The sequence below is a fragment of the Cupressus sempervirens genome, chromosome 11 (genome assembly GCF_028749045.1).
Source record: "Cupressus sempervirens isolate cs-2001-9-10 chromosome 11, ASM2874904v1, whole genome shotgun sequence".
Lineage (NCBI taxonomy): Eukaryota > Viridiplantae > Streptophyta > Pinopsida > Cupressales > Cupressaceae > Cupressus > Cupressus sempervirens.
In genome coordinates, this window is record NC_143128.1 from 541,603,569 (window position 1) to 541,629,977 (window position 26,409).

A 26,409-nucleotide genomic window follows, 5' to 3' on the forward strand; every position below is an offset into this window, starting at 1 on the left:
ACACCCCGTAGGGTTGCCGGAAAGTGTCTGGCCCATTCGTCGGCATCTGTGATTCCATTTGCCCGCCAGATCGTCTCACATGTCTTACAATGTCGGAGAGGATCGGCTGTACCATCGCCTTCAAATTTCGGTAATTTTTCTTTGGGTCCCGCCATAACTCTGGAGGTCTGCACTCCTACAGTGGTCGGCACTCCCACACCGGCAGTCTGTACTCCCACACCAGCAGTCTGCACTCCCACACCGGAGGTGTCGACAGCTGCAACCCTTGGTGAAGACGGAGGATCCTCCGAAATTGTTTCCCGCGGAAGTCTATCCTGGACGAAGAGGTCACTCCACGCTCGTGCTCCGTCGGCACCGCGAGCCGTGCGAGTTGATGCTCTCCTATCTGAATTTTCTTCCCTCGGCGAACACAAATTCAAGAACTCCTCCCGTGCTTCTTCCACCAATTCCACCCGCTGACGAGTCTCCTCCAACAATTCCTCCGCACTTCGGTTTTCGTTGAGAATCCTCTGAAATCTCCGTCGGCGTTCGGCTTGCTGTGCTAGAATTAAATTCTCTTGCGCAATACGGATTCCATCTTTTCCCTTCGCCTGAGTTCGATCCTTGTTAAGCTGATTTGGCATTAATCTTCATTCCTCCCACCTTCCAGATTCATAAGGCAACGGCGCCAAATGTTTAGCGTAGAGACAAAGATGAATGCATACAGACAATAGAACACGAACAGCAGTATTATATTCGCAATAGTAGATGAATGATGATTTACAATGATCCCAAACGGGATATAAATACTACTCCCGAACCTTCCCGAAGGAGTCTGTCAGCCACAATTATTCTATCCGTTACAAACTATTTACCGCCGGACCGTCGGCTACGGAATACCGAAACACCGCCGGACCGTCGGCTACGGAATACCGAAACACCGCCGGAACCATCCAGTCGGCTAACAACAATGCCTCAACTTCGGTCGACACCCACAAACATCACTCCGACTGCTAAACTACTAGGAGAACATGGAAGGGGAAAGGAAAGCGGAGCAAGTGCAATAGACCCAATGCTGCTAGCGCTCACATCTAGACAACATTCGGCAGTCGTAGAGATGGGTATATTAGGAATGGTCCTTTCAGACACAATTGTGGATGGAGGTTCAGGGGTAAACGTCCTGCCAGAAGATACCTAGAAGAAGTTGGGACAGCCGACGTTGTGGCCACCTACATTCCAGTTGCTCACAACAAACCAACACGGGATCAAACCATTAAGAATCCTGATGGCACAACCAATGACTATTGGAACTCGATCATTCCTACATGACTTCATTGTCATCCCGTTGAAGAGGAGAGGATATGATGCCATTTTGGGTCGGGGATGGCTTGTAGAAGAAAAAGTTAAACATGACTAGAAGAAGAATACACTCATGGAAAGCAAAGGACAAAAATTTATTATTGACGTACACATACAAATGGTGGGCGAAGAAGCCGTATCATCTGATTCTGAAGAAGAGGATGAAGGAAATCAGCGATTGGAACCCAATGAGGAAGGAGTCCTACGGTTGGAAGGTGGATCAACAAACGATGATTTAGATTCGGTGAACAGCCTTTTCTACTGGCAGATGGAGGATTATGAGTTCTTTCCAAGTTGTAATATGTTAAGGGTCGACGAAGGTGAGAAAGAAGAGGGAAATGAATGTCGAAAGGAATAAAAAGAAGCGGAAGAAGGGAAGGCGGTTACGACAAAAGATGAAGGGAAGAATATACAGTACGAACCCAGAAAAAGTAAAGATTCCACCGTACGGTGCACAATAAATAGACCACGCAGAAAGAAAATGTTATGTCAAACCACGGATGTAGTAAAAAGGTGCTAGTAGTAAGGAAAACACATCATACGGTCTGCATAGGAAACAAAGAGGAAGGGTTTAATACAAGCTTCAACAGTATGGAGTGAAGGTTCTAAAATCAAGAATATGGTTATTGACAGCAAGGAGTGGCAGCTGACGGAATTCATGGTACCAAGTTTCGAGAACAAACTAGGCGATATGGAAAACCAAAGGGAGAGATCGTGTAACTTAAATAAACTTGATGAGTGACGATTGCAGGCACAATCGGCCATGGAGGTGACATAGAACAGGTGCAAAGCGTGGCATGATAAACACCTAAAGTTAAACAAGTTTCAACCAGGAAAGCTAGTGTTGAAGTACGGCGGACGGAACAAAATCAAACTGGGAAAGTTTAAAGTCAAATGGGTCAGGCCATATCAAATCTGAGAAGTAGGTGATAATGGAGAAATAAAGCTATGGACATTGGACAGGTAGGAAATTCCAGAAACAATGAACGGTTCCAAGTTAAAAATATACCATGCTAGAACTGTTCCCCTGTCGACAAACAATGAGGAGCAGTAGTTTCAATGAAAAAATAAAAAAATAAAAATAAAAGAAAAATTAAAAACTAAAAAAAAATTTAAAAAAATTAAAATGAAGAAGTTATAATCACCATATAGCTTCCCTCAGGAAGGTGAAAGTCACCCTATGGTACTTGGACTGCCATTACCATACAGCAAAGCTACTAGCACCGTACGGCGTCAGGATGAAGGCTATCGTACAGTGAGGAGGAGCATAGTAAAACCCATACGACCCTTTTGAGTACCCCACTATAACCGTACAACTAGCAAGAGTGGACAAAGAATTCCACTATATGGATTTCTTATTATGGCAATTGCTCAAGTGAATGTGTTATGAACACCGTACGGCCCCCTGCACAGTAATGGCATCGTACGGCTTGTCTCTACATCAAGAAGATTAGCCTAAAGAGAATGAAGAAGACCGTACACCTGAGGCATTGGTAGACACCGTACTATAGGAAACAAGAGGGCAAGTAAATAACAAAGTCCATACGGTGAAGAAGAAACAGAAGGAAATCAGGGAAAAGCACGGCAAGTGGAAGATAAACCAAAGGTTGTACGGCATGATTTGAAGAGAACCAAAGGAGCAGGAAACCCCATTGCAGTCAAACAAAAGCTAGTACGGTCGTCCGAGGAGAAAGAGTACAAAAGTAAAGACCGTATGGCCAGGGAGATGAAGTAACTTGCACAAATTATAGCAGTAGTCTATATCATTCAGCTGTACAATTGAGGAATTGTTTAACCATACAACAGAAGCTCACAGATCAGCAAAAGGAAGCAGTCAGGAGAGAAGGCAGAAGGAAGCAGTTAGATGTCATGTCCCCTAATTAGGGTAATATAAGTAAATTATTATGAATAAATAAATTATTTCTTAATTTTATGATATATTAAAAGAAATATTGATATATTATATATTATTAAAGAATAAATAATAATATATTATTGATATAATAATAATACGTTACTAAGGTAATAAGGTAATATTAAAGGTCAAATCATTATTAATAAATAAAATAATAATAATGTTATTATCATACAGTATGATATTACATCATAATTATAATGTGATAATAGTATTAAAATATAATAAATAAAAGATTGATAATATTAGTAATGTAATCAAGATTCATGGATATCAATTGTACACAATAAATTATGTACACTATTATTAAATAAATATTGAATATATAAATATTAATAGTAGTGCATCAAGCATTATTATATAATATTGATATATAATTATTATTACGATAGTATAAAAAATATATAAATAAACGATTAATGATATTATATTATGAAATGGACATATTCAAGGATAATATTATAATATAATTGAGAATTAAATATTATTAATAAAGAAAGTAAAGACTCTATAGATATATAATATTATCATGTAAGTATACCCTTATAATAGTATTCAATATCAATTATATATAATTATTTATCATATTGTGAGTGTCTAAAATATATATGAATGATCAAGTTTTCTATCTAAAAAAGAAATGGGATTTAGGAAGTTTGATAATGTAAAATTAACCATGTTATTTTACTTATAATATAAATAGATGATGAGTAAATTAAGTAAACAAAATTATATATAACAAGGTTACAATAAAGGTAAAGATAATATTGATAATATTAAATCTAACAATGATTATCATGGTGAACCAACAAACCTTCCATCATTATTTATTAAGGGTGGCGACTTTTCCATCTCATCCTTTCATGCAACATGGCATATACAAATACAAGTGTGGCAGCTCACAAAGAGGGCAGATTAGATTTTTGGATAAATATATATATCTTCCATTTGCAACACTCAATAAGACCATGACAAGTTGCCATAGCAAGCAATTCATATTTCATATCAGGGTCGACGTCCTTAGAAGCATAATTGGTTTAAGATATATTAGAGAGAGAGAGCTTCTCTCATCAGAGAATCAGAGTGCATTGAAGATGTAACAGGGAAGACATTCGGTTCACAAATTTGAGTTTGGTGCATCGAGCAAAACTAGACATTGAAGGATAACGTTATTAGAGAGAACCATTTTCAGCAAATCCAAAATAGATTAGAAGATCATTATCCATTGGCTGAGATGAATTGTCCAATGGTGGAATAAGATTTAACAAAATATTTCATTGTCTGTGATTGAAGACTGAAGATGATATATGAGCAAACAGATTTATCACTGAATGAGAAATGATAATATATTTACAAAGTTTCTTCAACATATTAAATAGCCACTGCCTATATTGAAGAGAGTCGCTCAATTATTCTGGAGTGCAAGAGCAATGAATGAGAAGAGAAGAAAGTGATTAAAGATCATGGCCGATGCAAATGCAAAGTCTTGGGTAGAACTCTGAAGGTCATGTGTGCATATTATTGTTGCATTGGTCGCTGCAAATATGGTCGCTGCAAATAAAGGCACTGTAAGCTATGATTTTTGAAGAAACTGGCCGCTAATATTATTTGACATGAACAACCAGCAACCCATGGCAAATTGAGCAGCTTTCTTTCTTAGTTTCAAGGGTGTGTGTTGAAGTTTAGCATCTATCAAAGTAATTATCAAAAAATATGGCAAAAAGAATATAAAAAAAAGAAAAGTCGTAAATAAATGATGGACCCCCAAAAAGGGTTCATTACACAGAAGAGGAGTAAAAAAAAAGATGACAAATAAAAAATGTTCAGAATGAATAATATATGATACCGAAGGAAAGGGAAAGACATAAATAGATAGAAAACGCAAGCAATTGCCAAAAAGAGTGTGGGATCAGAAAAAAAATTACAAAAACGGTGTGTTTCATGGAGTTTTGTGTGGATTTGAGAGTGTTAATTTGGTCTTAGCGGCGAGGGCGTTGCCCCTCGACCCCGTTGAGGGCGTTGCCCCCTAGACCTCAAGTCGCTTCAGTTATCAATCGTGAGAAGTATGACTAATTGATGAGACCTAGAGCTGCTAATGGCATGGAGTGTCTGTGTACTAGAGGTGGAGGGAACAACAAAGCAAGCCTTTCGCGACGGGTGATACGCTTTGAGGCACTTGGAGTAGGTGTTGGATGTGAAGCTATCTTAGTAGATGCATAGAGAGCTTGGAAGGAGCTGATCATCCAGTTGAAGGCGGTACAGCGACACTTGGCTCAATGTACCCAGGAGTTGGAAGCAGAGAAAGCGGCACAGGTGGATATTTTATAATTGTCGTCCAGAGACGACTTTTCTTTTTGGGGGTAATGATGTTCTCGGTAAAATTACAAAATAGCCAACAGGTAGATTAGCATGTTGCCAGTGAAGTTATAAAATAGCCGAGGGGGTTGAGACACCCCTTTTGAATGCTATATGTACAACTTTGGATGAGGGTTGTAATCATCATTAGAAGCACTATGCAATCTGTTGGGTGGATATTTTGCAACCGACAATTTTAGGTAAAAATCCAGTTGCAAAATAGGATGACCAGCCACAACATGTGAGACAAAGTCTCTCCTACCTTAAAGGGAAGTCTCCCCCTTCTCACCATTCCTTGGATCAACTCAAGGTAAGCAAAAAGTCGAGAGATTGTATAAACAAGGTGTTACTATTATCCTTTCTTCTTAACTTTCAAGAAAGGATCCACTTATTCGTAAAGTGAATAATGGACAATGTGAATCTTTAACTACACTTCTATCAAGAGCTAGAAACAGTGATATCGATAAAATTTAACTAACTCAAAGGCTAGCTACCTGTTTGGCTCTAAGTCCGGTCATACTTCTATAGAGTAAGAGTTTTACAATTAGGATACAAAGACTCCTAAAAGTAAGAACAATCTAACTATTTTGCAAATCAAGACAAAAATACAAGCTACAAACAAAGCTTCTAGCTATGGATTTTCACAATTGTTCCTGGTTAAAGCTTGGGCTTCAATTGTTTCTTAACTATTTGCAACTCAATTCACTAGAACAATTACCAATAACACGACGATATGAATCAAAGACAATTTGGATGAATCATAGACAAAGCTTACAATTCAGACAAATAACAATCTCACTTAATCAAAGTTAAGTATCAAATGCTCCTTTGTATTCAAATTTCTCTCAAAATAGTGCTTACACAAACAAAGTTATGTTGGCACAATTTCTCCAGAATTTTCTTGCATAAAGATAATGATGATTTTACAATGAGGGGACACTCCTTTATATAGGCAAAGAAGTTGAGGAAAAGAGGGAGGAAAAAGTGGGAGCAACTCAACTAACTCTGACCTAGTCTAACAACAGAAACTAAAGGGTTACATGCAACTGCACATGTAACTCGCATTACATCTTTTGCATACATGCAATTAAACTTTATCATGTAATGCATTATAAACAACTATGAAATAGAAACTATACAACAATCTTAGAGATTGCTTCTTAATGCCTTGAATTTCACAATGACATCACGCACTGTGGGAAGATCAGCAATCTCCATAGTCTTTGATATGGCTTCAATTCTCACTACATTTTCACATGCTGATTGCACAACTTTAAAATTTGTTGTTGTATTATCTAACAAGTGTTTTGTCAAGGATTTGTACAAAACAAACTTGTTCATTGTGTGCGAACCAAAATCTTCGGAATCTACATCAACATTGATCCTGATTGTATATTCTCAATTCACTCTCTCTGCTACCAAAAGATTACCAAGATTATCAGTAACACGGCATGCCAATTGCTCCAAATCACAAGTAAGGCTTGTTTCAACTACTTGACAATCTTCAACAGCCACTTGCAATTTTGTGATCAACTTTTTTAATGTCTCTTCCTTGTAACCAATGACACCTTGAAATTTGAAGAACATTTCACATGACGGAAGAAAGTCACATGAGACGATAGCATTCAAATCAAATTTTATCATTTCATCCCAATCCTCAAGGATTTCCTTCAGGTTATCTGCTTCTTGAGTCAAAGAAGAAATTAAGCTTAGTTCCATTTTGTTCATCTCTTTGACACGCCTTAAAACTGCAAGTGTTTCTGTGATAGCTTGAACTCCTTCAACAATGATTTCTTGTATCCAAGACTTAGCAGCTTCAATCAACCTTCTCTCTTTAGATGTTCGTGATGTAACCATAACATTTTGAGAAGATTGCTTTTGGATGACCTCATTCAAACGAGCTATTTCCTATTTCAACTGATTCTTCTTGTCATGTCCCCAACTTCTGCCCTTCCTTAGTGACAACATTTCTAGTAGGGTTGGTCTATTATCTGGTTCCCATAGGCCAGCAGAGTGTAGAGGGAACCAACCCAGGGACTTTGAGAGTCATGCATGAGCTTCCCAAGTAGTTTGGAGCAGTAGACAACAATTCCCTACAATTTAGGAGGGATTCCTAATTTGTAGGGATTGACTAGGAGTGGTCTAGGAGGCATTTGGAAACCTCGACAACCGTTTTGGAGACTTAGAGTGCATCTCCTATATTTTAGGAGGCATTCCTATTTTTTAGGAGCAACTCCCAGTTCAGTGACAGTTTTCTCAGAGGTGCACACAGCAAGGGAGTCATTGGGACTCAATTTTGGTTGATTAGGGCTGTCTCCTACTTTTTAGGAGCATCCCTAGATTTTAGGGATGGACTACCAGTTGACACATCTTGTCCAGCATCGGTCACAGACAGGTGACAAGGTCAGATTCATGTTTGATTGGTCATTTTGGGCCTTTTGGGACCATTTGGAAAATATTTTAATATATTTAAATATTTCCTAAGTTGGTGATTAAATAAATTAAAATAAGGCTAATAATATAACCATTTTGGAGTAATAAGGGGATTTTGGCTTCAGTTGATCAGGTATAACTATGTGTTATAGCTCGTTGGAAAGATCTCGAATTATTATGCATGATTTTTACTATCTGTAGACTTTTTGGTGCCTTCAGCTATGGAATTTTAATAAAGTAATGTTTTTCCTATAGCATGGACGACTTTAATTGGGAAAATGTTATTTTATTATATTTTATTTAAAAGGCAAAATGTAATTTCCCTTTAGGGTTCCATTTACAGTTGGAAGGGGATATAAGGAGATGGAGACCTAATTTTTTATTATCTTTTGCATATTGAAAAACTTGTTTTTGTGAATTGGCTTTGAGAGAGCAATTCTTCATCTGGGATGCAAACCCCAGGTTATGGATTGGCTGGGACGTAGCCCTCAGCAGTTATTGGCATTCGATTCTTCAGACAGTGTGCGTTGCTATCAGGGATAGAGTACTCCATTCTTTATTGTGGATTCAGGTTGCAGATTTATGGTTTCAGCGTTACAGATTGATTCTTTCAGCTAGGACGTGATTTCTTACAGTCTTAGGGCTGCCATTTGCAGCAGTTCGGCATCATTGTTGGATGTAAGCTCCTTGGAACTGCATTGGATTTATTATCTGGCTTTATAAATCAAAAATCTGCCTGGTACAATTTATAGCAATTCTGATTGGGCTCTATGCTCTTATTTATTTTCAGTCTCCTCTCATGTTTATTGTTCATTATTCATTACTATTGTGAAAACTATCAAAAAACACAAAACAAAAACAAAACCTTCTGCAACTTCTGCCTATTCTCAAAGACCATCAAAGAAATCACAAGAAAATATAATTTATTAATTTAAAAACTACAGCAGATCAGCAAGGGCATCCATCAAGGATCTTTCAGTGGTATCAGAGCCTACATCCTGCTAGCCTGTAGGGTTTGTGAGAAATTGTCACAACAGATTTTGGCATCTGGGTACTGGATAAAAAGTTTTGATAATTCATTTCAGCATCTGGGTACTAGCTAAAACGTCTTGATAATTCATTTTGGCATCTGGGTATTGGATAAAAGGTTTTGATAATTCATTTCAGCAGCTGGGTACTGGCTAAAAAATTTTGATAATTCATTTTGGCATCTGGGTACTGGAACAAAAGTTTTGATAATTCATATTAGCAGTACAAAGTCGATTTTTGCTCTGGCATGTTAGTTTCAGTTGGTCAGCGTGGTAGTTCATTATGGAAAAATTGTTAAGAGCTATAACCCTGTGGAAAGAATGGGAACAGTCACAACAAAAATTCAAGCTTCAATTGCAGCAGTTCAATGATTCTATGTCAAGGAAATTTGGACATGCTAGCGGATCATCATCTTCTTCTAGAAAGGATCCATTGCTACTAGACAGGAAAACGGAAGTAATTAGCATACTTGAAGAGTATAATACTCTTCCTCAATATGTTAGGGAGAACTTTCATTTCAAAGATTACATTGACATGCATCCAAAAATTTGTCATAAGGTTAAGCTTGCAAAAAAGGTATACCATGCCATAGTTGATGATATGTTTTCATGTGAGAAAGAAGATTTGTGTCAACCTATCCATGTTCAGGATAAAAACACCATAATGGATCAGTCATTTGCAGGGTATGCAGAAGAAAGGCATGAAGATGTGTTATCATTTGAGTTGCAGCCTATGAAAAACAAAAATCAGTCATCATGTGGGATTCCTAAAGAAGAAATAACTCTAGATCAGGAGGAGACACATAGCACACCATTGATTCATCAAGTTGATCACAAAATGGAAGAGATTACAATCATGGATCAGTCCATTAGGGATGCTGAAAGCATGTTTCCAAGGTCTGATACCTATTCTAATTTTTGCAACAGTAGCTCTAGTCATGTGGTACATGAAGGTAATGAGGTTGTTGAGTCTTCCTATGATGGTACTCAGGTTAAGTGTGTTGCAAATGAGATTTATATTGTGGATTCAAACCACAAAGGTTCTGATTGTGTTTACCCCACCTTGGAAGATGTGAAAAAGGCTCAAGAGACGTGCAATGGATGGTCACATAGAGCTAAGAAGGCCAAGATGTTTGCTGCCCAAGGAAGACAACACTTACAAGAGGTCAAGGAAAGATGCAATCAGCTTGATAATGCAAGAAGACAAAAAGAGTCATACATTAGATCCTTATTTCTTCCAAAGGAAGAAAGTGAGGATGTTGAGCATACAAGGGAAGAGCTTCTTGAGGTAAGCCCACAAGAAGAGCATGTTGAGATGTGTGAAGAGGAAAAGAGTTATGATTTAGAAAACTCAGTTTGGTCTAGTTTGCATCATGAAGTTTATGACGTTCCTCTTTTAAAGAGCTCCTTAAAGGCTCCAAACAATGATGATATTAGTTTCACACTTGATAGACCAGCCACAAGTGTTATTTTCATTTGTGTGGAATGGAACATTATTGATTCTGATTTGGTTAGTCATGCATCATCTACAATGGAAGGACAATTGTTAAGATCATATGAAGCATTTTGTCTTAAAGAGATGATTAGAGAGACTAAGAGGCTGCTTACTAAGAAGATATTGCATTTCGATAATGTTTGGTTTGTTTGGCATACTACACCTTGGAGTTTGTTAGTAATGGAAAACATATCAGTTATGGAGATAGAGGTATGGATCAGATTTGGGCAGCTAAGGCAATTAATGGGACATGTTATATTCGTTTGAAATTTGAACACACCCCATGGACCAGCACCGTTAGAGGAGTCACCTACCTTGGAAGGAGAGGCAAGAGAAGACCGCAAAAACATTGTGGAAAGGTATGAACATACTTCCGATTTTCTGACTTTGAACAGCAATTCTCTTTCATCTCATGAGTCAAACTTTGAACCTTGGGTTGGTTACATTCAAGTTGGGGTGTTCAAGTGTGAAGTTGATCCTTCCCTAACAAGAGCTGATGACATATTAAGTTGCATACCTAGTGGACCAGCCACAAAGAGCCTGTCTTTGTTGAGAATTAGAAACATCTCTCAATCATCAATGGGTTTATCACCTCTTCCATATGATAGGGCAGCGATGTACCTTTTGATTGAAGATTCAAACTTTTTAAATATTACATTGGGCTTTCAAGATCAGAATATAAGCGACTTCGTTGGTTACATGGTTAAACAAAACATTTACGTAACAACTTTTAATGAAGGCACACTAATTTGCGGAAATATAGGTAAACTTGCAGTAGCTGTTTGGAGGACTTGGAAAAGTATTCAACAAACTTTCCTTGCCGATGATTGGCTCATTTGTGAATTCCTAACAGCATTGGTTGTTGGTAGTAATTGTGGCTTCATTTGGAGTGAAGTTCTTAGTTGGTTAGATGAGGTACAGTTTCACAACAGCAACATAATGAGTATCAACATGCCGAAGGGATGTGTCAGTGGATGCATTTGGGATCTTGGCATCAACATGTGTTGGGCATTTTTTCAGTGGATTCATGTTGAGTTGCTTCACTTTTGGTATACAGATATTCACATCAAAGTAGCGCAGTGGTTGGGTGGAGCAACATTTCTCAGATCGATATGGGATTCAGGAATTGATAATCCTACAATGTTGGGTACAAATGACACATGCTTTGGTTTTTCTCATGACGGCATACATACTTCATCTTCGAGTTTGTCATCTACATCCATTGATATGGCAGTGGTATCCTTGTTAATTGGTGATTCCGTAGTCTTCGATTTATTATGGACTAGTGGTTGTCCAAGCTGGAATCATTTACTACTTGACTTGGCATTGACTACATCCATGATTCAGTACGAGGGCATTGAGGAGTGTTTCTTTGGGACATTTGTTGTTTGGCATTGGTATGATGACGTCTATGATATCATTCGAGTTGCTGGTCAGAATTATAGCAGCATTGTTAGGTGGTCATGTGGGTTGGAATACTGGTTTATGGGAGTTCACTTTCACACCTTGCTGGTCTACTTCATTGTATGTATGTTTCATGGAGTGCGGTTGAGATACTTCTACATCTCATTCAGTACATTTGGTATTTTGGTTTGGCATCCGGGCCTTGGTCTCAGTGATACATTGGTGCTTCAAGGTCCTAATGAATTGCTTCACAACTTGTGGTTCACTAATATTTATATCAGAGTGACGAAGTGTCAGCATGGTGGTTCCCTTTTGAGGCGGATTTGTACTGTCATGTCCCCAATTTCTGCCCTTCCTTAATGACAACATTTCTAGTAGGGTTGGTCTATTATTTGGTTCCCATAGGCCAGCAGAGCGTAGAGGGAACCAACCCAGGGACTTTGAGAGTCATGCATGAGCTTCCCAAGTAGTTTGGAGCAGTAGACAACAATTTCCTACAATTTATGAGGGATTCCTAATTTGTAGGGATTGACTAGGAGTGGTCTAGGAGGCATTTGGAAACCTCGACAACCGTTTTGGAGACTTAGAGTGCATCTCCTATTTTTTAGGAGGCATTCCTATTTTTTAGGAGGAACTCCCAGTTCAGTGACAGTTCTCTCAGAGGTGCACATAGCAAGGGAGTCATTGGGACTCAATTTTGGTTCATTGGGGCTGTCTCCTACTTTTTAGGAGCATCCCTAGATTTTAGGGATGGACTACCAGTTGACACATCTTGTCCAGCATCAGTCACAGACAGGTGACAAAGTCAGATTCATGTTTGATTGGTCATTTTGGGCCTTTTGGGACCATTTGGAAAATATTTTAATATATTTAAATATTTCCTAAGTTGGTGATTAAATAAATTAAAATAAGGCTAATAATATAACCATTTTGGAGTAATAAGGGGATTTTGGCTTCAGTTGATCAGGTATAGCTATGTGTTATAGCTCGTTGGAAAGATCTCGAATTATTATACATGATTTTTACTATCTATAGACTTTTTGGTGCCTTTAGCTATGGAATTTTAATAAAGTAATGTTTTTCCTATAGCATGGATGACTTTAATTTGGAAAATGTTATTTTATTATATTTTATTTAAAAGGCAAAGTGTAATTTCCCTTTAGGGTTCCATTTACAGTTGGAAGGGGATATAAGGAGATGGAGACCTAATTTCTTATTATCTTTTGCATATTGAAAAACTTGTTTTTGTGAATTGGCTCTGAGAGAGCAATTCTTCATCTGGGACGCAAACCCCAAGTTATGGATTGGCTCGGACGTAGCCCTCAGCAGTTATTGGCATTGGATTCTTCAGACAGTGTGCGTTGCTATCAGGGATAGAGTACTCCATTCTTTATTGTGGATTCAGGTTGCAGATTTATGGTTTCAGCGTTGCAGATTGATTCTTTCAGCTAGGACGTGATTCCTTGCAGTCTTAGGGCCGCCATTTGCAGCAGTTTGGCATCATTGTTGGATGTAAGCTCCTGGAAACTGCATTGGATTTATTATTTGGCTTTATAAATCAAAAATCTGCCTAGTACAATTTATAGCAATTCTGATTTGGCTCTATGCTCTTATTTATTTTCAGTCTCCTCTCATGTTTATTGTTCATTATTCATTACTATTGTGAAAACTATCAAAAAACACAAAACAAAAACAAAACCTTATGCAACTTCTATCTATTCTCAAAGACCATCAAAGAAATCACAGGAAAATATAATTTATTAATTTAAAAACTACAGCAGATCAGCAAGGGCATCCATCAGGAATCTTTCACTTCTTTTCCCAAAGCTCATGATTGTTTTTTGATACATTTGTCAATGCATCTTGAGCATCTTGTAAACAACTCAATCAAGATTGTTTTCCAACTTCAACCTTATTAAACTTGTAGTCAGAACGGGTAAGCTCTTCAACAGGTTTATCTACTAAGGGCTCAGCAACCTCAACATATTTGGTTTTGTCAGAATCAACCAAAATTCTGGAAACATTCTTATTTTTCAAAGATTTAGATTTAGCCTTCTTCATAAGAAGATTGTTGGGAGGAACAACCAACTTCCTTCTTTTTGTTGTTATTCTACTCAACCATGCAGGTAAGCTGGAACTTTCATCTATAGAAGCAGGCACAATGGAGACCATTGGTATTGATCCAGACTGTATATCTGTAGTGACTGAACAGGATTCAATTTGTACTGCTGTAAGCATAGGAATATGTTGTGAAGATTCTGTCATGAAAAGTTCAAATCCTGTCAAAGATGTATCAAGTTGGGAAACTTGACCACTAGTAAGAGTCGAAAAATCTTCGAACACATTCGCTAAGTGTTCATATTGATCATGTGCAGGACACAAAGAGCAGCAGATGAAATTGGAAAAGCCATGGTGTTAACCTCTAAGACTTGAATGGAGTGAGTGAAAACAGTAGAAAATGAATCTACATCATCATCAACCTCATGCAAAAAGGGCTCTTCACGTGGAGTGGACATGCAGGCTCATGCAGGCTTTGGAGGAGATCTGATCCTAACTTCTCCTTCTTCATCTGAATCTTCTTTTTTGAATTCTATTTCCAATTCTTATTCTGATTCTATCACTGATTCTTGAATTGCTTCAAGAACTTGAGATGATTTAGTTCTTTTTCTGCCCTTTAATTTGAATTTGAGAGTACTCTTGATATTCAAAGATGAGGCGCCATCTTTCCCTGTAATTTCCAATTGTGATTTCCCGCCAGGAGGACCAAAACTTCCGCAATCTAGACCCATCTTAGGATTTACTCTTTTAAGGCCTTTACTTTTCAACCATTTGTTAGTGTTTACTAAGATGGATTGAAACCTATCCATAATAGATGTACCTTCCTTTTGTTGCCATTGAATAGGGAATGAACACATTTTATCAAAATCAGCTTGATGAAATTCCGGATCAAGGATGTTGCCATCATCTTCAACTTAGAAATCTGAAGGAATTTCCAACATATTAAGATCGATTATTTGTTGCAAGGTTAACCTGCAATAATCCAAATATTTTCAATGCGATGAACATGAGTGTAGGCCCTCTTTATCTGAGAGTTCATCTCTCGATAATCAAAATCAAATCTAGCCTTGAACCTCTTCAATGTAATCAATTGCAACTCTGCTTCTATATTCTTCGCTTTAGGCACAGAAACAATTGAATAATTGCCAATAGAAAAAGGCCTAGCTGAGGTAATGCCAAATCCAAGCCTATGTGAAGCATGCTGATCACTCTGCACGTCCATGAGTTGTTTGGCTAACTCCGTTAGAATGATTCGATCTGTAGCATACCTAGGTAAGGTATACGACTCTCTTTTGAAATATCCAACTCTCAAGTATGTGAAAGTGGGAAATTGAAGAAAAATGTAGCTGTACTGGTTTACCTTTTCCCATGCTGCATCAAATACTCTTTTGATAGACAATTGTTTGTCGAACAAACACCTATAATGTCCAAAGAAGGTATCTTGAACTCTTCTGTAATGGAATTTACTACTAGCCAAAGTGATTTGGTCATAATATTCCCAAACAGGTACTTGAAGACAATCTCCTTTGGTAAAAAGACCCGAAAAACATCCCATGGCAACAGCAATGTAAACTAGATAAGAATTCATGTAAAAAGGTATTGATATTCCTACATTGCATGTTAGTTGATAGAGCGCAATACTGATAAGCTCTCCCCAATAGGTGTGTTCTTTGTTCTCTATAATTTGAAACATAAATTTGTACATCTATGGCTCAAAATTGGAAGAATCCTTAAGACCACAGATCCTACTAAAAAGAATGATGAGATCCTTGTATTCTTGTTTAAAATTTGACTGATGAAGAGTCTTTGGCCAACTGGAAAAATTGCTTCTTTTGTTGTCTAACCAATAAAAGTTGGCATACTTCTGATAGTTTCTTTTTTGCTCATTCCAACAAGCCAATGACGATTTTTTGGTCAAATCAGCACATTCTAATTTACAAGAAACTTTGAAGATTTGTTCAATAACTTTAGGATCAAAGCTAATGACAACCTTGCCATTAGCGTCTTTGATATTCCTTGTCCTGAGCGCCAAGCGCATCCATAAACAAAATCAGGTTCTATGGCTGCCATGGAAAATGTAGAAACCAAATGGATGTTGCTTCTTTTAATATGTTTCATCTTATAAGTAGTTGGAGCTTCACTCCTTTGTAGAAAATCAGCTACATCTACGTGACCAATCTTGGTGTCTAGCACATTATCGAGAACAGATGTAACTAAAGAAAGAACTGCATGAGCCAATTCTTTGTCATATTGGTATTTCATCTTGCCCTTGGATTTGGATGGCGAGGACATTTTCTTGTGCTTGTACTGCAACACAAAAATCTCAAAACACAAATACATCATCAAAAAGAATCTCCATGCAAGTGAATATTGGAGCAGCAGTGAAGATTCGAAAAGGAGTGACTTTCGAAGAGAAAGCATATGCATATGCAATGGAATGAAAAGTGAAATGGAATGAATGGAATGCAGAATGACATGATATGGAAAATGAAATGAAATAGAATGAAATGAAAATGTGCGAAGGTGAAACACATGGGAATGCGTGCAAAGTGAAAGTTGCTGATTTCAAAAGTGACTTAAAGTTTTCAAGGCTTTATTGAATGAAACATGCATATATGTAAATGCATTATGTAACGGAAGGTGGAAAGTGAAATGAGATATAAGTGCAAATGAAAGGTACACTTTACATGTATATGCGAATGAAGGGTAACATTTAAAATATGTTGAGGTGGAAACATGTACTTTTTTTTAAGTGTGAATGCGTATGTGAAAATGGAAATGAAAAATGAAGGTGGGATAATGAGTTATATAGTCACTTTTGGAGGAAGGAATAAGTCAAAGTACATGGAAAGCAAAAATGACATCCTTTTGTCTTTTCAAAATATGACTTTTGATCAAAATCGGACCTTTTGGATACAATTACACGTAAGGCATTTCGTGTAATCGTGTCGTGTGAATGGAAGCGAAAAATGAGATGGATGAAAATGAAAATGAAAAATGGTATTACATGCATGTGCGGATGGCGAATGAGGTGAAAAAGATGTAATCGCATTTGTTGGATGAGATGTGAGATGGAATGACATGGAAATGGAAAGTGAAAGATAACAATGCTTTCCCATGTAATGAAGGAAAAACAAGTTTTTCAGAAAAAACTTGTAACTTTTCCAAATGGAGAAAAACCAACAAACAAGCACACAAAACCAAAACAAAGAAAAAAACATACCTTTGAAAACAACTCAAAACATGCCAAGACGTAATACACACCAAAGTTGAATTCAAATTTGGAACTTGGGGAAGAATCAAAAACATCAAAATGAAGGAGAAATTCATATTTAAAGGAAAAATGCACATTCAAGGCAAAGATTTTTACAAATGGCATCCATTCAACAATTTCATGCATAAAATCAGCAAAGATAAGCATGAAATAAAATGCAAGAAAGAAAAGGTCCACTTGCATGAAGAATAAGTGTCAAAAATGAAGGAAAAGATGCTCTTTGTTTGAAATCTTCTTCAAAAATGGTGAGAACTTTTCCAATCTTCAAAATTCGAATGATGAAGGGTAGCAAACAAGGAGATTATTGTGCAAGATGCCAAAATGTGCCCTAGATTGTCTCCTTTTTCCAACGTTTTGAAGATTTCAATCCCTTGAGACGTTTTGCAAAAACGTGTTTCTCCAAGCAAAAATGTGATTCTCCAAACAAATCAATTTGATGTTTTAACACCAAAATAATGATCACAATGTGATAATCAGCAAATAAGGTAAAAACGATTTGATTCCAAGCAAAAACATGATCCAAATTTAAAGATTTATGGAGCTTTTTGCAAACTTATGCCCTAGATTGGGAGATTTCAATATGTTTTTGGGCTCAATAAACTGATTTTTTATGGGGGCAAAATGATCATCAATCCAAAACGCCTTGAATGCAAGAGATTTCATTCAAATCGATGGAGAAAATCTCTAGTTATGATCAAAATCGAAGTTTTTTGGAGCAAGAACATATTTTCTTCACAAAATAGGACATTTTAAAGTTCATTACATATTTTAAAACATGTTGAAAGGAAAAATCGGACCTTTTAGAGTCTATTGCATGTTTTAAAATATGTCTTTATGCATAATCTCACTTTTTGAAGCTCATTGCATATACAAAAACTCAACTTTTCATGTCATTGCATCAAAAAGGTTTACTTTTACAAGCTTTTGATGTAATGGCATGAAAAGTATCCTCAAAATGAGTTTTTATATGCAATAACATGAAAAGTTTCCACTTTTCATATTTTTTTACATGCATTTGCACATAAAAAATCCACTTTGAGGCATTTAAGTAATGTATTTCACTTAATTTTATAAAAATGTCATCAATATGGGTCAAAAATAACATTTATGCATCATATTAATCAATATAATACATAAACATTATATTAAAGTAATATTTATATAAGTATTTGATTTAAAAATCAAAAATTCAAAAAGTAACTATATAGTTCTATAGTCACTTTAAGTGAAAAATTAAAAAGTAACTCAACTTAAAATTATAACATAAAGTGCACTATAGTCACTTTAAGTTATAAATTTAAATGAAAAGTAACTTCAAAACATAATAAAAAATGAATAAATGTTATATTTTTGAAAGAGTGAATGTCAAAATGAAAATATATCATTTTTTTAATTCGTGTTGTTGCACCTAAAATGTCCACGTTTGAGGCACTAAAATGACCATATCTCTTGACTAACAACTGCGATTGACCTCTAGGTTAGATCGAATCGAAGGGAAAAGTGAAAGGCATGACATGAGCAAATCCAAAAGACTAAAAACAAGCAAAGACAAACTCAAAAGCAAAGAAAAGGACAATGAAGGCTTCAAAAATCAAGCAAAGACTAGACAGAAAGCAAAACAAAAATGACTTGACGAAGGCCAGTAAAACAATTTGATATTCGAATTGAAATGAATTGATTGATCAACACTAAGCAATTGAATATCAAATTCAAGCTTAGGGAAATGCGAAACTAGCTTGAAAAAGTTTCGTGCTGTTACCAACATTTTGTGGTGACAAAATGGAGGACAACATAATCTCTTCAGCATACATGCAGATAATAAAAGGAGTACTACTGTGTTACATGTTCTTGTCTATTGTTTGTATGGATTAAACTATTTACCCCATACAATAAACACCCAAGTGGGCAGAGGCGACAAGTCTTGTCCTCTTTGTTAATCTCCCCCTCTGCAATGCTCTAATACAAATGAGCTCCTCTGCTTCAAATTTTTTTCACGCATTGTCCTATGGGGATGGAATTCGGGTGGACAGTAAAAGACGAATAAACGGAGAATAAGACAACTAAAGAAATAAAGAAGGTGAGAATTCAAGGTTAAGATTTGATGTAAATCAAATATGTCAGGGAATTTGTATAGGATGATGTAGATGTTTCTACAGCTCATAGAATGAATTCATGTCTCACACATTTCAAATTTGAGCAACCTTAATAAATGCCTTGCATTACTGATAAAATTTAAATAAAACTACAAATCAAGTCATCTATACTCATGCTATCAAAAGAGTTTCCTTCATACACTCACTTGACAAATTATAAATGGTATAACTGGCATGAAATAGTTTTCCTGTGCAAAACAAATTCCTGGATGGAAGCTGCCATGTAATATAGCCTATCAGCTAGCCAGGCACATTTGATCTGTCCAGAGTTTCTCTCTATGAATGTTAAAAGGATGAAGCCATTAGAATAATGTCAACGGCTAACCTGCAACAGCAAGATTCATGTGGGCAACAAAGCATTTCACAAATTCAAATCTCATTATTTTGTGTGTTTGCCTATGCAATTTCTGTTTCGTTTCACAAATTCCATTGACTGTGACCTATATCATTCATCATTAGTCCAATTTATGCATTGCGCAAAAAGTTTCAGGCAAGTAATTATAGTTTACTGTTCATAATTTTGGCCACAACTTAGAGTGTGCTGGTAACAACCATCATATTAAAGAGTAATATACTACAAGAAGGAAATTAAAGCAAGTTAAAGCAATTCAATAAGAATATTTTGATGTCCACAGGCTTACACTAGCATATGAGCTGATTTTTCTTTTGATACTCTGTACACTGTCATGATGCTGTTTCAGCAGTAAAGGGTGGTAAACATTTCTCAAATGCAGAAGCCAATCATCAGCAATATTTCCATCACCACCATGACAGTTCTCCACATTAGACTGGTCAGAATGAGAAATCCCATCATAATTTACAAAAGATAGAGTGGGTTTCGTACCTCCAAATGTCAAACTATATTTTGCACGGGAGCTAATCTGCAATAAACAAAGTATTATTAATGTGAGAGATTTCAACCACATTAAGTTCAAAAATCATGCTGAGCCAAAGCCATTTGACTTGATGCACATTTGTACATGACTCAAGAATTCCTTCAACGAAGTCCTGTAAGAAAGGACTGAAGTGAACAAAAAGAAGTAAATACGCTGAAATAGTCACATGACTTCAGACCCTACTGGGCTCAAACTGAATTAATTTATAGTGACTTCATTTGTCCAAATATTTAAAACACAAAGTGTACAATGCTTATTGACTGAAAACTGTTGAAAGAAAACATTTTAACCCTCAGTCAATGTCCAGAAATTTCATTGCATAAATTACTAGACTTTGAGAAGTTCCAAAAATAATAATAAAATATGCTTAGGGAATCACAATGTTTCTCTTCATTCTCAAATACAAAATATCAAATCAAAAGTTAAAACACATTTTTAATGCATTTTTCTTGTCAAGGAACGATTGTTCATGCAATAAGCCACCTACCACATCAAGCTGAACAATTGTATTCAGGAGGAGTTCAATCTGGTTCAACAGAGGCAAAACCTGCTAAGTATACATGACAAAAGTAAGCCATATGAGTTTCAACTTAGAAGTGACAATAAAAATGAGTGCATCACTACCTGCATCAATTGCTTTTAAATGGTAGATTTAACCATGCCTTGTCAGTTAGATTTGCCAGTACTTCACGCTCTGCCTTCGACACCAAAACTCTTGCTTGAGCAAGGTCATCATTTAGTGGAACAGCTGACACTGGTTCAACATATTTTTCAACTCCTGAACCACTATAGAACTCAAAACAGATTATATCAATATCTAGAAATTATTGAAACTAATCAATATAAGATGTAAACACTTCCTGTCAACATTATAGACGGCTATTACAAGCTAAAATATATGGTGCCAAAAATTCTAGACTCATCTCCATATATGAGGAGAAAATGATAAATGTATAAGGCGGTCTTATATCTAATAGGACAAGTAATCTATCACAAAACCCACAAACATAAAGACATCAAGAATCCTGAAGAGAAAACTCAGAGAGAGGATACTTGATTGAATTAAAAATTAAGAAAGGACATCTCTTTATAGGAACAAGACCTCATAAACTTAAAAAATGAAAACCTCAAATAACTAGAGAGTATCTGAAATTATTACATTATGAAATTGACTTTATCATAAAAAGTGTATGTGACCATCTAGAAATGATTGTTATAATAATATGATGCTAACATGACATATAGTGCTAACATCCTCCCTTAAAACACAGGCATTGGGGTATGTCGGGACATTGGGACGAATTTTTGAGAAAGGGGGACAAAGGGACTCAATTTTGGGACGACAAGGGAATGGCAGCAAGGTTGAAGGTGTTGTATATAACACATATAGAACTTGAAATGCTAGTTATGAAAATGATGCTCCAATGTAACATGCCAAATTGAAATACTTGAACATAGCAAAATTAAAACATGATTCAACATAGTGACATAGTACAAACCCAATAGTAACATTAAAAATTCAAATTTCACATAGAAGTTCAAGTACCCATCCTAGTGTCGGTGTGGTTGCAGAATGGCAAAGGTGGGGGTCCTCGATTACTTTAAGTACCCAATGCAGGGGAGTTTTTGGGAGCTTCTAGTTCTTGAGTTTCACTGCTTAATAGTGACTCTAGAAAAGTACACAAAGTTTCTCTCTAAATGCAATGTCCCCATTTTCAAATTTCTCTTCGTTCCAACATCTTTGATATCTTGCTTTCTTGGAGAGTACCAACCTTTTCAAAATGGAGTTTAGATATTGACATTGTATTTTAGGGATCAAGTTGAGTTTGCTTCTTTTAGGGTATACTTTCAACATTTCAAAGTCATCAAACCTCTTAGAGGAATATCATATTCATACAAAGTCTCATGTTTTATAAATTTATCTACTATGGCTTCAAAGCATCTTAGCATATTAAGAATTCACCTTCAGGCTATTTTTGTACATTTTGCAGCTTTGGCTTGATGTGTGGAAATGAACTTCTTGTAGAGTATGGGTTTTGCTACCCTCAAGTTATCAAGACCCCGAAGAGAAATTGTACCTTACACTAACTCACTTTCCTAGGGCTTTTGTGAGCTACGGAGATAAATGAAAGAACTATTTACTACGTATAAAAATTGAAATAGTGAAATAACTAGCAAAAATGGGCAAGTAAATATGTTTTGATTACAAAAATAGAGAGCTGAGATAGAAAACTTATGACCTAGAAACAAACATGGTCTCGGCCTCAAACAACAACACATCATGGGGATGTTTGCATCCTGTACTATCGTTCATAAGGACAAAGAAAAAAAACCAGTTAGGCTCATTCCTACATGCTCCATGGACTTTTTCACCACCTATACTCACAAAGATAGGGGAAAATGTTGGGGTCGTATATAGGCTTGCAGTAGTCAAACCCATGGTTTAGTGTATCAACCTCCATAAATAGCCAAATAGACAATGAAAACAATTAACAGTAGCGTAATAGAAACAAACCCCGCTTAATGCGGGGAAAACCCTATGGCATGAGGTCAAACAATATTGATAAAGTAATAGAAGCAAACCCCAATTAATGGAAGAGAACCCCTGTTACATAAGATTAAACACAAATAGATAATATATACACTGAAAGATTTGGAAAATGAGACATTAGATACAAAAATAACAGAGGAGATCATGTTATGTAGCATTGACCCCTCCCTTGAGGTGATAACTTGCCTAAATAGTTGAGGAGACGAAGCTACTACAAAAGACAAAGCCTCAATATGGAGATCAGAGGAGACAAGAGTGAGCTTGTGTTTCCAAAGAGGGAAAAATGAGTGGAATAGTGGGTTTTGTTGCTCGGAATGGGTGGAAATAATCATTTCAAACATGTCCAAGCAAAGGGACAAATTGAAAGTTACCTAAATGTAGAATATACACTTTCTGAAATTGGAACCTTTTCAGGACATTTGCATGTGACACAGACATCTAAGTTGCATCAATGTCCCACCAAATCACTCTGGACTTGAGCCACGAGTCATGGATACTTTCACTTACGGCTCCATGATGTCAAAATGCAAAAGGTTGAGCATGGATATGGTCATTAATGCACTATTGTTCAAGTGCCATAAGTGCATAGGATACAATTTACAAAACTACTTTTTGACCCCGTTTCATTGAATTAGTCAGCTCAAAAGATCAAGTCCACAAAAGGAGCTCAAAAACATGTGTTCACTAAACTCATGCAATGCATTAATTATCTCAAAAAAGGATATTGTAGCAGCTGCATAAGTCAACCAGGTAATTATAGGAGATGACATTGATGCCCAACGTGAAACTGTAGCATCTATCATGAAACATCCTGTACTATAAAACATAAAAAAATTGTTAGTGCCAAAAATAAAAGAAGCTACTTTGGCGATGTAGTGATCTCTACTAGATTGGCTCAAAAATATTGAACTTTGGCTACGAGAATTTTGTCAAACAGTTGTTATGTGAACGAGTCTTTAAGCAAAAATATGATTGCATTCCCAAATTACTCTCTTTGAACTAATACTGATAAGAGAATATACCAATCAATTTTACCCAGAACTCAACTAAATACAGAACAAGCAACTTGAACACATTAAATAATGCCAACGTTTTTTATTTAAGTTTTACTAAACTGATGACAAAAACACATTCCTGTATAGAAGATTACAATGTGCACAACTAAGCAAATATGGGGGAAAGGATAATGATAGATCCGTGATTTCTATGTATGTTGATATGGTGGTTCGAACTTGCAGTGGAGATACAACCCAACATCACTTCCAATATTCAACCAACCTGTCGTCTATCAATGCATATTATGTCCTGAACCCACTGTACTGTATTACCTTCACATCTCCCAATTTCTATGCCCCTACAGTCATGGTAACTGCTCGTGACCCATAAATGTTGAACCCCACCTACTGCTGGTGCAAGCCCGTGAGCCACAGCCTATCTCAAACCCGTCTAGAAATCACGTTACCACTGTGGTTTACTCCTATGAGTATCCCTGCCCTGTCCATTTGGGATGAAGTTACACTACTATTGACCCGTATTCTGATATGCAGATGCTAACCAAATTTTGACTGTCTCTCATGCCCAGTATCCAAAATACGTATCCAAATTATGCTCAATCCCTCTGCGGAATTCAATACCAAAGCCTGCTACTTGTTGTGTGTTCCAGAAGTCTAAAAACAATGTATCCACTCACTGTTATCTCAGAACCTGCATGTGAATACTAGGTTTGCGTCTAGTATCACTACTTTCCTTAAGGGGTTTCGTCCTTGGGAAGAATCCAGTCACACTTAAGCAACCATTAGGATTTTGTAGAATTATCATATATTCATTTGTGGTGTTAATCCCAAGGCAAAAAGCTTTCTTAAGCAAGCTCGAAGTGTGGGGATATACAAACATCTTAGCAATGTGGGATAAAAGACTATTTCGTCTTTTAGTTAAGTCAATTTTTCCTAAAGTGACTTTAAACAATAAAGTACTTTATATTTCAATCCCATAAAATAAAGTGATTAAAACCTTAGGATTTCCCATTTAAATCTCCTCAACTAAAACCCAAACTCCTCTGACTGGTTAGCATCCTAAAACATATGACATTAGCCTATCCGAATGGAAAGATAGACCAACTAAGCACCATTAAGGCTAGCACAAAGAAGGGGACATTACAGTCCTCCCGTCCCAAGATTGCTTGCCCTCAAGCAATCTCAATACCAGATGCTGTAAGATTGACTCACTTTTCCAAGGAGCATCCACATAAGGTAAATCCTTCCAGCGAATCAAATATTCCTTGATGGCCCTATTACACAACTTTCTCTCTCTAACCTCTATCACCTCTGTAGGAACTAATACAAGCTTCCCTTCTTCATCATGTGGAGGCAACTCCGTGGAGGGTACCATATGCTAGCCATTCGCTTTCTTGAGGCATGAAATGTTGAACATGATATGAATTCTACTATCCTCGGGTAAATGTAGCTCATAGGCGACCTCACCAACCCTCCTAGTAATGCGATATGGACCAAAAAATATGGGCTGAAGTTTTTGAAACCCACTCTTCTTCAAGGAACTCTGCCTATATGGTTGGAGACAGAGATAAACCACGTCACCTAACTCAAAACTCCACTCAGTCCAACAGTGATCAGCGTACATCTTTTGTTGATTTTGGGTATCTAAGGATATCCTGCTGACACTGTATCCAATCCCCTGCTAGAGGCACCCTACTGTCCTACAAAGCTAGGTCTATGAATGCAAAGGCTCACTGTCATAGAGAGCACGAAATGGAGACATCTAGATGGATATGTGGTAGGAAGAGTTGTAAGAATACTCTCATATATACAACCACTTAACCCAGACTCTCTGTTGTCCTGCTACATAGCTATGGATATAACCTTCCACCCATTTGTTAACTATCTCAGTCTGTCCATCCATCTGGGGGTGATAACTCGTGCTAGGTGTCAACTCCGTAACGGTCAATCTGAACAGTTCCTACCAGAAAGTCCTAAGGAACTTGTTATTCCTGTCGCTCACAATGGTGCGAGGAAGACCGTGTAAACGAAAAACCTCCTGAAAGAATAACTTTGCTACCTGAGAAGCTAGCCAACCTACTGCTATGATGAAGAAGTGAGCAAACTTCGTTAATTTATCCACCATCACAAAAATAGAATCCCTGCCTTGCACCCTAGGCAACCCCGTAATAAAATCCATGGAAATACTCTCCCATTTCTATGTCAGAATGGGGAGAGGTTATAATAACCCCGCTAGAAACTAATGCTCTGACTTGTTCTGCTGACAAGTTTGACATTCCCTGATATGCTGGAAGACATTGTCCTTGAGACCCTTCCATGAGAATCTCTCCCTAACCTGCCTATAGGTTATGAAGAATCTCGAATGTCCTACGGATGGTGCATCATGTAGAGTTTCCATAATCTTACTTTTGAGTCTAGATCCTGGTACGAGGTAAATATGGTCCTTATAGAAAATCACATTATCTATTACCTTATACCTGTTGTCCTGAAGCTGTC

General features: G+C 36.8%; 1 protein-coding gene across 2 annotated transcripts in view; it reads right to left on the minus strand.

Moving 5' to 3' along the window:
• Positions 1 to 26,409, minus strand: part of LOC149530773 (DNA mismatch repair protein MutS, type 2) — a 411,738-nt gene that overhangs the window by 228,588 nt on the left and 156,741 nt on the right. For both annotated transcript variants that reach the window (XM_089808454.1, XM_089808455.1), the window contains exons 8-10: positions 21,012 to 21,135; positions 20,837 to 20,896; positions 20,095 to 20,334 (exon numbers count right to left, since the gene is read on the minus strand). In XM_089808454.1, the coding sequence (XP_089664580.1) occupies positions 20,095 to 20,334; positions 20,837 to 20,896; positions 21,012 to 21,135 (424 nt within the window). The remainder of the gene's footprint in view (positions 1 to 20,094; positions 20,335 to 20,836; positions 20,897 to 21,011; positions 21,136 to 26,409) is intronic.